General features: G+C 36.8%; 1 protein-coding gene across 3 annotated transcripts in view; it reads right to left on the bottom strand.

The window, feature by feature from the left end:
• cemip (cell migration inducing hyaluronidase 1) overlaps positions 1 to 16,834 on the bottom strand; it is a 1,140,081-nt gene that overhangs the window by 893,649 nt on the left and 229,598 nt on the right. For all 3 annotated transcript variants that reach the window (XR_012383148.1, XM_073908076.1, XM_073908077.1), the window contains exons 9-10: positions 9,906 to 10,027; positions 5,403 to 5,550 (exon numbers count right to left, since the gene is read on the bottom strand). Coding sequence is in view for 2 of the 3 variants with exons in the window: in XM_073908076.1 (XP_073764177.1) it covers positions 5,403 to 5,550; positions 9,906 to 10,027 (270 nt within the window). In the remaining variant the exon portion in view is untranslated. The remainder of the gene's footprint in view (positions 1 to 5,402; positions 5,551 to 9,905; positions 10,028 to 16,834) is intronic.

Here is a 16,834-nt window from a genome sequence, read left to right as displayed (position 1 = left end):
TGTACAGATCTATTTTGGGAAAATAAAAGCCATAGCATGTGACTGAAAAAAGGCAATACTCTGGGAACATCTGCAGCCTCTGGGTAATGGTCAAAAATGATTGATAAGCACAAAATGTGACACTTTTAGGATTTGAACCTGCAATCTTTGACTTGATTGACAATAAAATGTCAGTTTTGGTGCACTCCAGATCAGGTTTAGTGGAATGAAATCAATGTGAATTATTACAAAGTAGAGTGGGAAGTATATTTCTGAAGCTTTCCCATCCATTTTAGTCTAAATATAGGCGGTAAAGTGCTCATGTTATTTGGCGAGTGTAAAAGCTCAAGTTGTTTGTAAACAGCTGACATTTACCAGAAATTGACGGAGAAGGTTAAAACGAGCAGTGGATGCGGAAGCCATCATAAATCACTTATGAAGACATTATCATTTTTGTTGATTTTCTTTTTTATCTTTAACCCCTTGATAGCATGGACAGTCTTGAAATCTTTGACTCGTTTATCCACTTAATTTTTGAAGCATTAATATTTAGGTGTATATTTTTTTGATTAATAATTTTAGCATAGGCTAGATGTATATGACACTGGTATATAGCAGGGGTGACCAAACACTGTCCCTGTCATGACTGTCTTAGACCACTAGATGGCACTGTAGTTCACTTACAAACTCTTGTAGTGAACTACAGTTTTAGGGAACTACAAATCCATACATTCCCTCGTGCACACACCCGGCTGCCGGCAAATTTATACTGATTGCATACACAGCTGTCTCCATTTACGTTTTGATTTCCTGGACTATTTATACACCTTGCACCCATTTGTTTGTCACTGAGTAGTTCGTCTACCTTGTCTAGTAAGTCTTGTTATAGTTGGTATGTTGTTCCTGAGCCTTGTTCTTGTTATCCCGCCATAGTTCCTTGTTTTGTTTGTCGTTATTTTGATACTTTGATTTTTGGATGTCTTGTTTTTTTTTCTGTTATCTGCACTCATCTCATTAAATTGCACTTGGATCCTACACCTTTTTGTTTTCGTTCTTGAACATACCGTGACAGTCCCGGAGGTCCGGTGTCCTACATATTTTGGCTCCAACTTGCCTCCACACAACTGCAACTATGTTTCTAAAAAGCCTAGTAAGAGCTTGATTAGCTAGCCCAAGTCTGTCTGATTGGGGTTGAAGTTAAAATCTGCATGACACCGGATTTCAAAGATCGAGAATCCCTGGTATATATTAAATTTGATTGGAAAAAGCAGGTGTATTATTCCCTTTTTTAGTTTTTTTAATATATTTTTGGAGAGCATGTGTGTTTTAGTTTTCTACTTTAATGTTTTGTTTCATGTTTAATTAAAAATTGTTTAGAAATATAGATATTATATATAGATATTATAGTATATAGATAAAATATAGAAATATATATATATTCAAAAATGCAAAACACAATTTTTAAACAAGCAAATCCAATTCGTAAATTCAAAAAAAAATTCATAAACGCGCATTTCCAATTCATAAATTCAAAACACAATCCATAAATGCTCAAATCCAATTCGTAAATTCAAAACACAATTCATAAATGCGCAAATCCAATTTGTAAATTCAAAACACAATTCATAAATGCGCAAATCCAATTTGTAAATTCAAAACACAATTCATAAATGCGCAAATCCAATTTGTAAATTCAAAACACAATTCATAAATGCGCAAATCCAATTTGTAAATTCAAAACACAATTCATAAATGCGCAAATCCAATTTTTAAATTCAAAACACTTCATAAACGTGCATTTCCAATTCGTAAATTCAAAACACAACTCATAAATGCGCAAATCTAATTCGTAAATTCAAAACACAATTCCTAAATGCGCAAATCCAATTTGTAAATTCAAAACACTTCATAAACGTGCATTTCCAATTTGTAAATTCAAAACACTTTTCATAAATGCGCAATTCCAATTCGTAAATTCAAAATGCAAATCATAAACACGCATTTCCAAATTGTGATTTCAAAACTAAATTTATAAATGCGCAAATCCAATACATTTGAGAGATAATTTAAAACTTTTAATTGTGACTTCACAAATTATGTTTTGAGTTTATGAATTGTATTTTGTAAACGTGAACTGTGCTGTTCATGTATAAGTTTGATTTTTGCGAACGTATCTTTTTGAGACCGATTTGGCTCTATATTTATAGACCTATAGTTCATTACAAAAAGCTTTAATTAAATTAGTATTAAGTATTGTACATATTATATTATACTAATTTCTTAGTGTCAGGATTCTGCCACCTCGGTCTTGTTAATACTTGCTTTGGTGGCAGAGTCCAGACGTCACTACTAACTATAAAATTATTTATTACCTTTAACCACATAGTACGGACAGTGTTGTAATCTTTGAAACCTCGCCAACACGGGGAGAACATGCAAAATGTCATCTGACTCAGCCGAGACTTAAACCAGCAACCTTTTTGCTGTTAGGCGACAGTGCTAACTACTGAGCAACCATGTCGCCCTCATTTACCTATTTATTTAGTCATTTGTAATGTAATGTGTATTTATATAGTGTATTTATTGTGTATGGCCGTATACCCAAAGTGCTTCACCATCATGAGGGGGGTCTCTCCACACCACCACTAGTGTGTAGCATTCACTTGGATGATGAGACGGCAGCCACAGGACAACGACGCCAGTGCGCTCACCACACACCAGCTATTGGTGGAGTGGAGAGACAGTGATCGAGCTAATTAAGTGGATGGGGATGATTGAGAAGTCATGATGGGTGAGGGCCGATGAAGGGTATTTGGTCAGGACACCAGAGTTACACCCCTACTCTTTACTAGAAGTGCCATGTGATTTTTAATGACCACAGAGTCAGGACCTTGATTTAATGCCTTATCTGAAAGACGGCACTCACTGACAGTATAGTGTCCCCTACACTATACTGGGGCATTAGGACTCACACAGACCACAGATTGAGCGCCCCTGCTGGCCTCACTAACACCACTTCCAGCAGCAACCTAGTTTTCCCATGTGGTCTCCCATCCAGGTACTGAACAGGCTCAACCCTGCTTACCTTCAGTGAGTAACCGGTTTCGGGCTGCTGTGTGATATGGCTGTGTCAAATTTATTGGCATTTATTTATAACGTGTAGAAAGTTTTATAATGCATTCACTTTGAGAATAGCTTAATAAGTTTTTTTTAGTTTTTTTTTTTTTTAAACAGACATTTTATCTTCCACATTAGCCACATTTTTTAGGCTTCATGAGCATAATGTTTGACGGGGGTGGACAAGTTTATCTTTTTTTGGGAAAAGATAAGCACCAGGACTAATTTATTTTTAATCACAGAGAATAGGGCACAATCCCAAATAAGGAAGCATCCCAGAAACCAAAAAAAACTTCCTTTGGGTCTAGATCTAAAGCATCCGTCTCAATCAAAGTTCAGATTCGCAGATGAATTATTAAGTCACATATTGTGGGTGTTAAAGTGAATAAAACAGATGGAAAATATATCTATTGATGAAATAACTGCAGCCTTGGTTTGTGTGAAAATGTGAAATGAGAAGAACCCAAACGCTCATCCCCTGATGAAGATCTCTGATTAAAACACTGAAAAAAATTAAAAAGTAATTGAATAATTGAACTGGATTTTTTATTATATCATTAATTATTTTGATTGTGTGTTTTGGTCCTGCACCTTGCTATAGATTTTGGATGTTCATATTTTCTTTTCTTTTTTTCAGAATTATTCAATTAATCCTACAACCCTCAAGCTTTTCAACAGTACTCTACAAAATACCAAAACCTAAATGAATGTGATTTATATATAAGTACCCACGTTATATTGGCAAATGTTCAACTTTGTCCAATTATTATTCGACGGATTAGGGATAAGAGTATTAAAAATTTTATTAATATTACTTTATTTTATGTTATTGCTTATGCTATAATAATGTCTGATTTCACCAAAAGTATGGGGTATAGGACGTCAACATGACATCAGATTGACGTTGTAACCCAACGTCATGGGGACTTTGCATTTTGCTTGGAAATGAAACTGGATTGACGTCTGAAGTCAACATCAATGTAAACATCCAACCTAAAATCAACTAAATATCAACATCTAATGATGTTACAACTTGACGTTGTGTGGAGGTTACCACTATGACGTCTATCAGACGTTGGATTTTGGTTGCCATACCTGACGAATAAATGTCAGTATTTAATGTCAATATGACGTTGATTTAAGATGTTGGCTCGACATTGGATTTTGGTCCCTTTCTAACACAACCTGAAATCAACCACACATCATTGGAAATTAACTAAATAACATTGGACGTCAACTCAACATCATTGGACGTCAACTAAACATCATTGGACGTCAACTAAACATCATTAGACATCAACTAAATATCATTGGACGTCAACTCAACATCATTGGACGTCAACTAAATATCGTTGGACATCAACTAAATATCATTGGACGTCAACTGAACATCATTGGACATCAACTAAATATCATTGAACGTCAACTCAACATCATTGGACGTCAACTAAACATCATTGGACATCAACTAAATATCGTTGGACATCAACTAAATATCATTGGACGTCAACTGAACATCATTGGACATCAACTAAATATCATTGAACGTCAACTCAACATCATTGGACGTCAACTAAACATCATTGGACATCAACTAAATATCGTTGGACATCAACTAAATATCATTGGACCTCAACTCAACATAATTGGACCTAACCTAATATTAACGTCTTATGATGTTGTGTGCCTGCTGGGTCAATAGGCAGTAATAGGCTTATTATTATTATTTTTGAACATATTTTTCACTGGTAGACATTTTACTGTATTTTTTAGATAATTTACTGGCAATATTTGAAACCATCACCAGTGATCCAGGCTTGTAGATTACTGGGAATCATTCACTTTCACTCAGGACTACAAATCTGTCACTACAAATCCTTTCGTGCACTACACACTCACACCTGTTCCGGTTTTCCGCTCATTGCTAACACACACAGCAGAAGCTTTTCAGAACTGAAACTTTAAGAGTCAAGATACATTATTGAGAAATCCAGCCCTGTAAAATATCAGTCATCTTCTGCAGAGCTGAAGTGAAGCAGTTTTCAAACAAGCTGTATTTTATAAAAGGCTATATAATAAAAAAACAGGCTATAGAAATAGAGGTGGCTTGGCAATAAAAAGCAGCCATGCCATCTGCCCATGTATAAAAAGATATGCATACTGTTGCCATTGACTTTCATTGTATGCAAAAAGAGCAGCACTGCATCCAAAATCTCCAATTGTGTGTTCACTAAATGAAGTTGTATCGGAGTGACATGAGTGTGACTGACTGACTGATAGAAAAGAGCAGACTGCTTCACACATACCCAGCTTTCCGCACAGAAAACGCACGTGGTAGTTGTGGCAAATCCCATCCAGCTGCTCTTTGTTGAGGCACACAAAGCCATAGTTTCTGTCAAACTTGGAGAAGACTTCTCCTGTCATGTTGGCAGGGATGCCGTCAAGAGTTTCAGCCTGTAGGCAAAGCAGGAAGATTTATAAGACACAGTCAAACACTCTCACACACATACATACACAGACTGCTGCAGCTGAAAAGTGTGGGGTCAGCACAAATCAGTGAAAACATAAAAAAATAATCATTTTAATTTAGTGGCATATTGTCATTTTCTGCTAATAAACACAACTACTCTTATTTGACAGAGAGCTTTCTATTACAATTGTAAGAAGCAATAAACAGATAATACTTTAAACACTCCAGAAAAAAAAAAAAAAAGAGTTTTTCTAACTAAGAGTTTTTTGTTTTTTTTTTCTAGTTCAAATATAAAAAAAACAGTTTTGGTTTCAGAAATAATCCATCAAAATTATGTTAAAATATGAGTTTTTAACCTTGCAATTGGCATACAGAGTGGGTGTTACGACTGAAGTTTATTTATTTCTTTATTATTACAGATTGTACTCTGTCTTTTTCTTTTCTCCCGCCTCCTTGTTGTTTTTCTATTGTCTCATAGGCTCCCATACCGGCGTGATACCCTGTTCTGATTGGCTGCTGGTCGCAAAAGCATGTATAAAAAGGAGCTTCCGGCGGGGATTGGGGAGCTCATTTCTGTGCGTCCGGTGTTTGGAGTGGAGCTCCTGGGTTTCCTTCACCCCTCCGGTCAACGACCAACAACCAACATTGCATTGATGACCATCATATGTTAAAATATTTTTGAGAGTTTGAGCGTGTTGGGGTGACCTGCCTATTTATTTAATTACTTTTGACTTTGTTTAAGTTAGGGAGTAAGGTAAGATATTTGTATTTTTCTTTAAATAGTAATAGGTAATTTAGTGGATTTATTTTATAGATTTTTTTGTTTATTATTTTGGCCTGTGGTCACCCTGACAAATTCTCATATATATATATATATATATATATATATATATATGAACCCCATTTTTCTATAATAAATATATTTATATATACACTCAATTGAGTGTGTGAGTTTGGTTGTCGACCGAAGGGAATCTTTTGCTTTAAGTTTTGTTTAGTTTGGGAAATCCTCCACCCCAACACATTTGTTTTGTTTTTTTTTCTTCGTTAATTATGTCCTTTGTGTTTCCCCTAGACTCGAGGCGTAATAGTGGGGCGTAGAGTGGAAGATGCCACCCTCACTCTGATAGATAAGGCTGGGAAATATTTGGACGCGGCAGATTCCTGTGTTAGGATCTTTTTCACGAATTTTTCCTCTGCATTTAATGCGGTAAATGTAAATATTCTTTTGAAAGAATTAAACAATTTGCAAGTACACCGAACTCTTATTTTGTGGATCGCTAGTTTCTTGCGGGATCGACCACAGCATGTGTTAGTTAATGGTAAAAAAGTCTGAGAATGTGGTGTTGAATACTGGCCTTCCTCAAGGATGTGTGTTATCACCTATTTTATTTTCTATTTATATAAGAGATCAAAATCTGACACAAGTATGCAGATGACATGGCATTGGTGGGATGTGTAAAGGATACACAGTTATCGTATAATTCTCTCAATTTTGTCAATTTTATCGCAAGTTGGACAACAGAGAATTCCTTGCAGCTTAACATAAGTAAGACGAAAGAAATGTGTTGTGGAACAAACAAAATATGAACATTTTGTGAGCCTTTTTGACTAACTGCATCTCTGTTTAATGTTTATTGTCTTCTTTTGTGTTGTCACCTGTCACTTTATGTGGAAGCTTCTGTAGCCAAAACAAATTCCTTGTGTGTGTGAAGCACACTTGGCAATAACACTGATTGTGATTCTGATTAATGGGGAGGAAGTTGAACAGGTGAGATCGTTTAAATATTTAGGTGTGGAGGTTGACTTTCAATCCTCTTTTGATAAACACTCAAAGAATGTTTTTAAAAAGTCTCAGCAGTGGTTGAGTTTGGTGAGAAAACTTGAGAAGGACATTTTGATTGTCGTATATAAATCACTTATTGAATCTGTCCTTACTTTTAATATTGTAGTCTGGTTTAACTCCCTCTCTTTTACAAGCAAAAATAAACTTTTAAGGTTGATAAACATAGTGAATAAAATAATTGGCGAGAGACAAACACCTCTCACTGATTTATTTATAGCAGCGACCAAAAGAAAAACATCCACTATTGTGGAAGATTCTTTCCATCCTTCACATGGTTCCTTTAAATTATAGACTGTATAAAGTCCCTTTAGCAAAAAAAAAAAAATGGCCAAGTACGAGAAGAAATTTAATCCCACTGCCATTGTTTATTTTGATAGGATTTTTAAAAATAACTGTGTAAGTGTTTCTGTAGCCTATGTCTAAAGACAATTAAAATTTTAATTTTAAGACAAAACTCACATAATTTTGACACTATTTCTGAAACCAAAACTGTTTTTAAATTTTTTAAAATGCTTCTTAATTTATGAATATAATATATCCTTATACAACCTAGTTCATCAACCTAGTTCATTCACCAATAGCTCATGTCTTTGGACTGTGCGGGAAACCGGAGCACCTGGAGGAAGCCCGCGCCAACAAGGGGAGAACATGCAAACTCCTTAAATTAAATTAAATTATTTTTGGCTTAGTCCCTTTATTATTTAGGGGTCACCATAGAGCAGGGGTCTCAAACTCGCGGCCCGCGCGCCATTTGCGGCCCTCAGTGCAATATTTTGTGGCCCGCACCGACAGCTGTACACTGACAGAATCAGCGGAGCGGGGAGAGAGAGCGCTCCCCGCTCCGCTGATTCTATCCGTACACAGCGGTCACTGGCATTCCCCGCCCGCCGTGTAAACAAAGGGGCGGGGATGCCGGTGACGTCACCAGGCACCCCGCCCCTTTGTTAGACGCTGTGACGGGCGGGAAGTGTTAGGAGGGAACTCGCGCTGGCCAGAACCAAGGTAAGCTGTTCCCGCCCCTGCCTGCCACTTAGCTACCTATCTGCAGCCTGCCACCTACCTAGCTACAGCCTGCATCTTATATATATATTATAGGTAGATACAGACTGGTACAGACTGATGTGACTGGAGTGGGGTTCAAGCGGACCATGTGCCTTTTTGGGAGCACATATTTGTGTGAGAAGTTATTCTCCACCTTGAACTTCAATAAGTCAAAGTACAGGTCTAGACTTAATGATGATCATCTTCAAGCCATACTGAGGGTCTCAACTGCTTCCGCTCTAAAGCCAAATGTGGTTCAGATTTGTGAGAAGAAGCGCTGTCAAGTCTCTGGCAGCAAGAAGTAGGCAAAAGATGCCATGTTCAGAAGAACTGTTCATAATCTTCACTCAATGTTCTATTAATGTTCAGGACACTTCATGTTCAGAAGAAATAATTAAAGCTGTTAATAATGACATTTGAGGACTTTTTTTTGTGAAATCCCTTACCCAGACTTTGCCTCCTGCGGCCCCCAGGTAAATTGAGTTTGAGACCCCTGCCATAGAGGAAAGATCCACAAACTTATCCAGCATATGTTTTACGCATCGGATGCCCACCCAGCCATAACTAATTTAATTTAATTTAATTTAATTTAATTTAATTTAATTTAATTTAATTTAATTTAATTTAATTTAATTTAATTTAATTTAATTTAAGGAGTTTGCATGTTCTCCCCATTTTTTTATTTTTATTATTTTTATATTTTTGTAAAAGTATCATCATTCTGATTAGGCAAAAAGTTGGATTATTTTATTTGTTGTTTCACATTTCAGATTTAAATCAGTAGTGTAATGTGAATAGGACGCTGACAATGAAATGCGGATCCAAATGCAGGGTTTATTAACGAGAATGGTCAGGCAAGCAATGGTCAAAATAGGGGCAAACAGAAGTACAAAGGCAAATGCAGAGTCGTGGTCATAAACAGGTGGAAGGTCAAAAGGCAGGCAGCGTACAGCAATAAAAAATAAAACAAGGCAAGGGTCTAACATGGCAAAACAAGGCAAAGTAACGTGTCGTATTGTTCACAATACTGCATACAAGACTCAGAAACTAGTGTGAGTGTGTGTGTGTGCGTGTGTGTGTGTGTGTCTGTGCTGCTTTTAAAGTCCATGTCATCATTTCTTAACAGCTTCAGCTGTGTGTGTTAGCAGTCAGCCAGGATTAGGAACTGGTGCGTGTGTGTGCAGTGCATGACTGGAACTTGTAGTCCATATAATGGCGGATTTGATTTTCTATGCGATCTGCCAGGATTAGATCGCTGGTGATTGTGACAACTAGAATGTTCAAGAATGTCATTGTTTCAGCTGTACGATGGCAAGGTTAAACATTTCTGATGTCACAAAATAATTTTGTTATAAAATGTGCAAGTTTTCATTATTTTTGTCAGGTATTTAAAGTTTGTGCATGTGCATGCACTCCTGTATGTGCAAGCATTCACAGTGAACATATGCTTACCTCCATATCTAGAGGGTTACTGCACATTCTCTCAGGAAAAGCTTTGTGGAGGTCAGACACTTTCTCCCAGTCACCTGATCCTCTCTCATCATCGCGGTCAAACCATTCTGTCCATTCGGCCTCTGAAACCCACACAAACACACAAACACATAGATTAAACTCCGAAAACTCCACCACCCTCATTGGAGACAGGCTCATGTAGATATTAGTCTCATTTACATCTTTAATCTTCCTGTTTTGCAATTCTGCCTGTCAAAGCCTATTTATGCAGAGATAATTGCAGTTCGCCCTCCCCGTTTTGCCGTCTGCGCTGCCAGACCTACAGGGAATTCAGCCTACTTTTTGTTGCATTGCATTCAAATCAAAGCAAACATAATATTAAAAAAAACAGAACGAGAGACACCTCTGCCATGCAATCGAGAAGACGTGACTCCTTCACTCTCGGCTGCGATCAGGGCTGAATTCTCAAGTGATAGCACTGTTTGGGGGATACTTGAAAATGATTAGAAGCTACAACAAATTATAAAGAGCCCTTCAATGCAAAAGAGCCCTCAGAATCGACTCCAGGAGTGCGGTGGGAAATTGACTGTGTATTTGAACATGTGGGAAGCCAATTGGTGCCATGCTGTATACCGTAGTGTGTGTTTTATACCCCAATAACATTTACACAACTGTGTTCTAAAAGTAAGGAAAAACACTATTTCGGATCACAGATTGGTCCTCTTAAATAATTTCAAACAGCACGTACATTTTTTATGATTCTAAGAAGTCGTAAAGGCTCTTTCTGAAGTGTTCTCTAAATGTTCTTAGACTAAGCATACACTCAATGCATCACTTAGCGGGTTTCCATACAAGTTTCTGTATCTTGCTTATATACACTATGAACAGCAGCTACGCTGTTATTATTGCTAATTATTCTCTTTTCTTCTCCATTTCCACCTGGGGATACTCATCCCGAGGTCCTCAGATTATGCGGAGTCACTGATTGGATCCAAGACCAGCGACGAGATGATCCCAAGGTTTCTATAATCCGGGACCAGGCCGTATCGTGAGCTGCTGCTGCGCTGGTGGTCATGGGGGAGTGGAGAGTATAAGACTGATTCCAGTGACGCTCCAGGGACAGACGAGTCTTCGCTGAGGCCATCTTCCAGCTTCCACCGCTGAGACTGCAGCTCTGCACAAGACTTCTCCAGCCAGCGGAGAAATTAAAATGGTCATGCCGAACTGAGTCTGGTTCTCTTAAGGTTTTTTTTCTTTACTCTCTTGTCGGTGAAGTTTTCTTTCCCTCTCCGCTGTCGCCTTTGGCTCGCATGGTTCAGGATTGGTAGAGCTACGCATCTATGAATTTGCTCTTCAGTGTTTGGACTCTCAGTAATGATTAAATCACACTGAACTGAGCTAAACTGAACTGAACTTAAACACTAAAAACTGAACCACACTGTTCCAGTTACTATGACCATTTATGTGAAGCTGCTGTGACACAATCTACATTGTAAAAGCGCTATACCAGTGGTCACCAAACTTGTTCCTGGAGGGCCGATGTCCTGCAGATTTTAGCTCCAACCCTAATCAAATACACCTGAACTAGCTAATCAAGGTCTAACTAGGTATACTTGAAACATCCAGGCAGATGTGTTGTGGCAAGATGAAGCTAAACCCTGCAAGGACACTGGCCCTCCAGGACCAGGATTGATGACCCCTGCGCTATACAAATAAAACTGAATTGAATTGAATTGAATAGATAGCCACCCTAAGCAGCAACAACTGCAATAAATGGTTTTCGATAACTTGCATTGAGTGTGGTGGAATTTTGGCCCCTCATCTATGCAGAATTATTGTAATTCAGCCGCATTGGAGGGTCTTTGAGTATGAACCTCCTTTTTAAGGTCATGCCACAGCATCTCAATTGGATTCAGGTCAGGACTTTGATTAGGCCACTCAAAAGTCTTCATTTTGTTTTTTGTCAGCCATTCAGAGGTGTACTTCTGAAGGAAAACAAAATACAAAACTACATAGCCCTGTGTAAAAAAAAAGTATTTACCCCTAAACCTAATAACTGGTTGGGCCACCCTAAGCAGCGACAACTGCAATCAAGCGTTTTTGATAACTTGCATTGAGTCTGTTACAATGCTGGGAAGGAATTTTAGCCGACTCATCTTTGCTGAATTGTTGTAATTCATCCACATTGGAGGGTTTTTGAGTATAAACCTCCTTTTTAAGATCATGCCATAGGCATCTCGATTGGGTTCAGTTCAGAACTTTGACCACTAGGCCACTTCAAAGTCTTCATTTTGTTTTTCTTCAGCTATACAAAAGTGGACTTAAGGGAAAGCAAAATACAAAACTACATAGCCCTGTGTGAAAAAGTGTTTGCCCCCTAAACCTAATAATTGGTTGGGCCACCTTTAGCAGCAACAACTGAAATTAAGCAGTTTTGATTACTTACATCGAGTCTGTTACAACATTGTGGAGGAATTTTGGCTGACTCATCTTTAAAGAATTGTTGTAAATCAGCCTCATTGAAGGGTTTTCAAGCATGAACTGCCTTTAAAAGGTCCTGCAACAGCATCTCATTTGTATTCAGGTCAGGACTTTGATGAGGTCAATCCAAAGTTTTCATTTTGTTTTTCTTCAACCATTTAGAAAGGGACTTAAGAGAAAACAAAATACAAGACTACATAGCCCTGTGTGAAAAAGTGTTTGCCCCTAAATCTAATAACTGGTTGGGCCACCCTTGGAAGCAACAACTGCAATCAAGCATTTTTGACCACTTGTGTTGAGTCTGTTACAACGTTGTAAAGAATTTTTTGCCCACTCAGCTTTACACACTTGTTGTAATTCAGCCACATTGGAGGGTTTTTGAGTATGAACTGCCTTTTTAAGGTCATGCCACAGCATCTCAACAGGATTCAGGTCAGGGTTTTGACTAGGCCACTCCAAACAGTTTTCATCTTGTTTTTCTTCAGCTATCCAGACTTGCTGGTGTGCCTTAGATGATTGTTCTGCTGCAGAACCCAAGTTTGCTTTCACAATGAATTATATTAAATTGTTATGTTACAAAGAAACTCTATAAAAGTGTTTTATTTTTATTTTATTAAATTACTCAACTAACCTATATTCGCATCTTTTTAGAGTGAATTAATTCCCTGTTTCAGAAGCAAAAGAACAAAACTGTTCATTTCACAAATATTTATGTTTACAAATGACCATTAAACTCATGAATTGTTTTCATATGCTTTGTTGTGAAATCAGTGCTTCTTAAAAGACAGGCGAGTCATTGATCTTTTGTAACATTAATCTATAAAATAAATGCATTAATTTGACTAAATGCTGTAAATACTTGTAATTTAATAATTATTCTAAAATTCAAATTCTTCAAATAATCTTAAAAATAATAAACAAACAAAACAAACAAAGAAACAAATAAATAAATAAATAAATATCATGATTTCCATGAAGCATAAAGCACTACAACTATTTTTCATATTATTAAATATGTTTTGGTCATAAAATCATATTAGACTGAATGAATGATGCTGAAATCTGCTTTATATCACACAAACTAAATGCCTTATTGTAATTAATGCAAAAGTGAATAACAGTTAACATTAATGCCAGCAAATGAAATTTCATATTTGAATGTGTTTTTGATTAAATAAATACAGGTTTTATGTGCTTAAGAGAGTTCTGTCCGAAAATCAGCTCAAAATGCCAGAATATTTGCAATAAAAGTGAACTTTTCAAAGATTAATAGCATATCACTGATCACAAAACAAAACCTGAACTTGTTCCCAGAATTCCAGGATAGACGTGGGCCACTTTTCCCCATCTGTGCACTGCAATCATACAGCAGGACTTTAATTCTACATCTAAATGAGTTCATTCTGAGCTCATAATAAGATCTTGCACACTTGTTAACTAAATGACGGCTCCGCTGATGAACAAACAGATGGCATCTTCTGAATGGAGACAGAAAGATGCCACACGAACAGTAGTTAAAGGGATAGTTCACCCAAAAATGAAAATTCAGTCATTATTTACTCAATCTTTACTTATTAAAAACCTATTTGATCTTCTATCTTTTGTTGAACACAAAAGAAGATATTTTGAAGAAAGCTGGAAAACCATTGGCTTCCATAGAATTTCTTTTTCCTATTTAAGCAAATGGTTACAGGTTTCCAGCTTTCTTCATACAAACATCCAGAAATGGGGAGTGGAGGTGAAGGAAAAAGTTTATATCAGATTCAACATTTAATTTAGAAGCTTGAATTTTATCTACTTTCATCTTGTTCTCTGTTTTTTCTTCATCTTGTTTCATGCAGAACAGATAAATTAAGATATTTGTAATTAATTAAGATGTACTTGTATCTCTTCTTATCATCTATATATTGTTAGGGTAATGAGAAATGTAATTAGTATGGAAAAAAATAGATATTATAGGCCTAAAATATATATATTTTAGATCCATCAGAAATCATGCAGAAGTTAATCTCTGAATTGCTGCAGTAACAGCATCGTTATCGTTATCAAGGTTGAAAACAGTTGTGGTGCTTCGTTCATTCATTCATTCATTTTCCCCACCTTTAAATTACATAATACGTGTAATGTTAATATATGCTTTACAATGTTACTGCTTTTAATGTATTTTTATTAAATAAATGTATATGAGCTAAAGCTTTTGAGCTAAAGCTTTCAAAAATAAAAAATAAAAATATATTTGAACATTAAATATGATAAAGGGCTCTATTTTGACAGTCCATGCGCAAAGCGCAGGGCACAAACACTTTCAGGGCGTGTCAAAATGCATTTTTGCTAATATAAGGACGGAAAAATTCGTTTTACCCCATGGCACATGGTCTAAAAGGGTTGAGTTTATTTTCTTAATGAGTTATAGGTGTGTTTTGAGAAAAAAACTATCAGAGTCTCATCTCCCATTCCCTTTAAGAGCCAGTTCCGTCGCGCCATACTGTAAGCGCATTTGCAATTTACATGACGTAAAGTAAGTGAAAGTGGAAAAACTGAGCATTTCACTAGCAAGAAAACAGTTAAACAGAGCATCTACAGCGCGAGAATGACAGATAAATGATCTACTTTTACTTTCGCTCTCGTGGATAGGGAAACCTTTACGCACAGACATCAATTAGCCTATGAATAATTAATTTCAGTTGTTAAGCACAAAGATTTGTTTCAAAACTATTTCTAAATTCAGTTCTAATTTCCAGCAAACGAATAATGAACAATAATAATCAAGTGTGGTCAAACAACTGAGTTATATCCTAAAACACATGCTGTGCCCCATATGGTCTGAAACCTGCAGGTGGCCAAATCTAAGCTTGTTTTTAATAAAACAAATGTAAATATGGATATAATAAATAATACTGCTAATAATAATAACATTATACAGAAGCAAATTGTTATGAATGAACTGAAAAAGCGTCCCGAGATGAAGAAGGCATAAAAGCAGTGATTTTTCATATTTATTTAGGCTAGAAAATAATGTTTTGTAATATTTTAATCCTTTATATTTATATCCTATATATATATTATAGATATATATCCTTAATATTTAACATTTTTCATATGTAAAGATATTTGCGGATTGCTCTACATCTTGTGTATCTTAAGCAGTGTGTTAGCGAGGCCAACTCTGCGCCGGACTTTAGACCGGGTTAGTTTTGGTCTATTGAAAAATCTTTTATAGTTTCTCAAAATAGCAACGCGCCAGCAGTGCGCCTCAGAACACCTTCCTTTTTAGACCAGAACGCCTATGGGTGCACACATGAGAGCTAATGCATTTGCTATTTAAACAGCGTAGCGCAACGCCTCAAAACGACTCTAGCGCCAAGCTGAAACTAGCAAACAACAATTGCGTTGCGCCTTGCACCACATTGCGCCGGGTGTATGATAGTGCCCAAAAAGTGATCGAAAAATCACTTTAATCCTCAAACAAGGCAAAATATTATTTTTTGATTTATGTTCTGCTGGATCTTGTCGCACTGCATCATGTCTGTCGTGGTTTTAATAATGCGCTGCTGGAAAGGCCGACACAGCTGGTCACCAGAACTAGTTTAACCAGCAGGACGTCAACAAGAAAGAGCGTACAGCTCTACCAGATGCGGTAGTTAAAGCAAGCTCACCCCATTCCCGTGTCATTCTAACCCTGCACTATTCATTCTTCCATGAAACACAACAGGAGCTGTTGAAGTGAAAGTCTGAGCTGTTTTTTCCTCACATCAAATGTGAAGTGTGATTTCTGTATGCCAGGCTTCAAAAAGAAGTAAAACTCCACATGAACTGATCATAGAGTCGATCTGACCAGAGGTTGTGCTACAAATCATCATTATCCGTCACTCTGATACGATTTTCTGTCATGTTTTATTTTCTGTAAAATATGTTATTTTTAATGTGACATATCTTTTGTTGTAGTTAAAATAACTCCTGTTCGGCAAGAGCTTTTTTTTAGCTTCAGCAGCTGCTGAGTCGCAGAATCTTGCCCTTTATTTATTTTTTCTCATCTCTGACAATCTGAAAGAGGCTCTTGATTTAATGAACAGTCTCATATGAATCATTCCACTGAACTTCTCCCATGAAGTCAATGGTTACAGCTTTCCAGCTTCTTTAAAACAGCTTCTTTTGTGTTTAACAGAAGCAAGAAACTCAAGGAGATTTGAAACCACTTGAAGGTGGGTGAACAGTGAGTGGATTTTTCATTGTTGGGTGAACTGTCACTTTAAGTCAATTCCAGCACCAATCCACCATAAAAGGTTGTAGGCTTTATCATACAACGTGGTGCAAGTGTTTTTTTTGCTAGTTTCACCCCAGAGCAGGTTTAATTGTCACATTTCGTGCCACATCCCAGCAGACAGACATCATAAGACGTCAATATTAGGTTAGATTTAGGTCGCCTGCATCTAATGATTATGTTATTT

This window comes from Danio rerio, chromosome 7 (assembly GCF_049306965.1).
Source record: "Danio rerio strain Tuebingen ecotype United States chromosome 7, GRCz12tu, whole genome shotgun sequence".
Taxonomy (NCBI): domain Eukaryota; kingdom Metazoa; phylum Chordata; class Actinopteri; order Cypriniformes; family Danionidae; genus Danio; species Danio rerio.
Note: the sequence above shows the minus strand (reverse complement) of the source record. Positions and strands in the feature narration are given on the sequence as shown.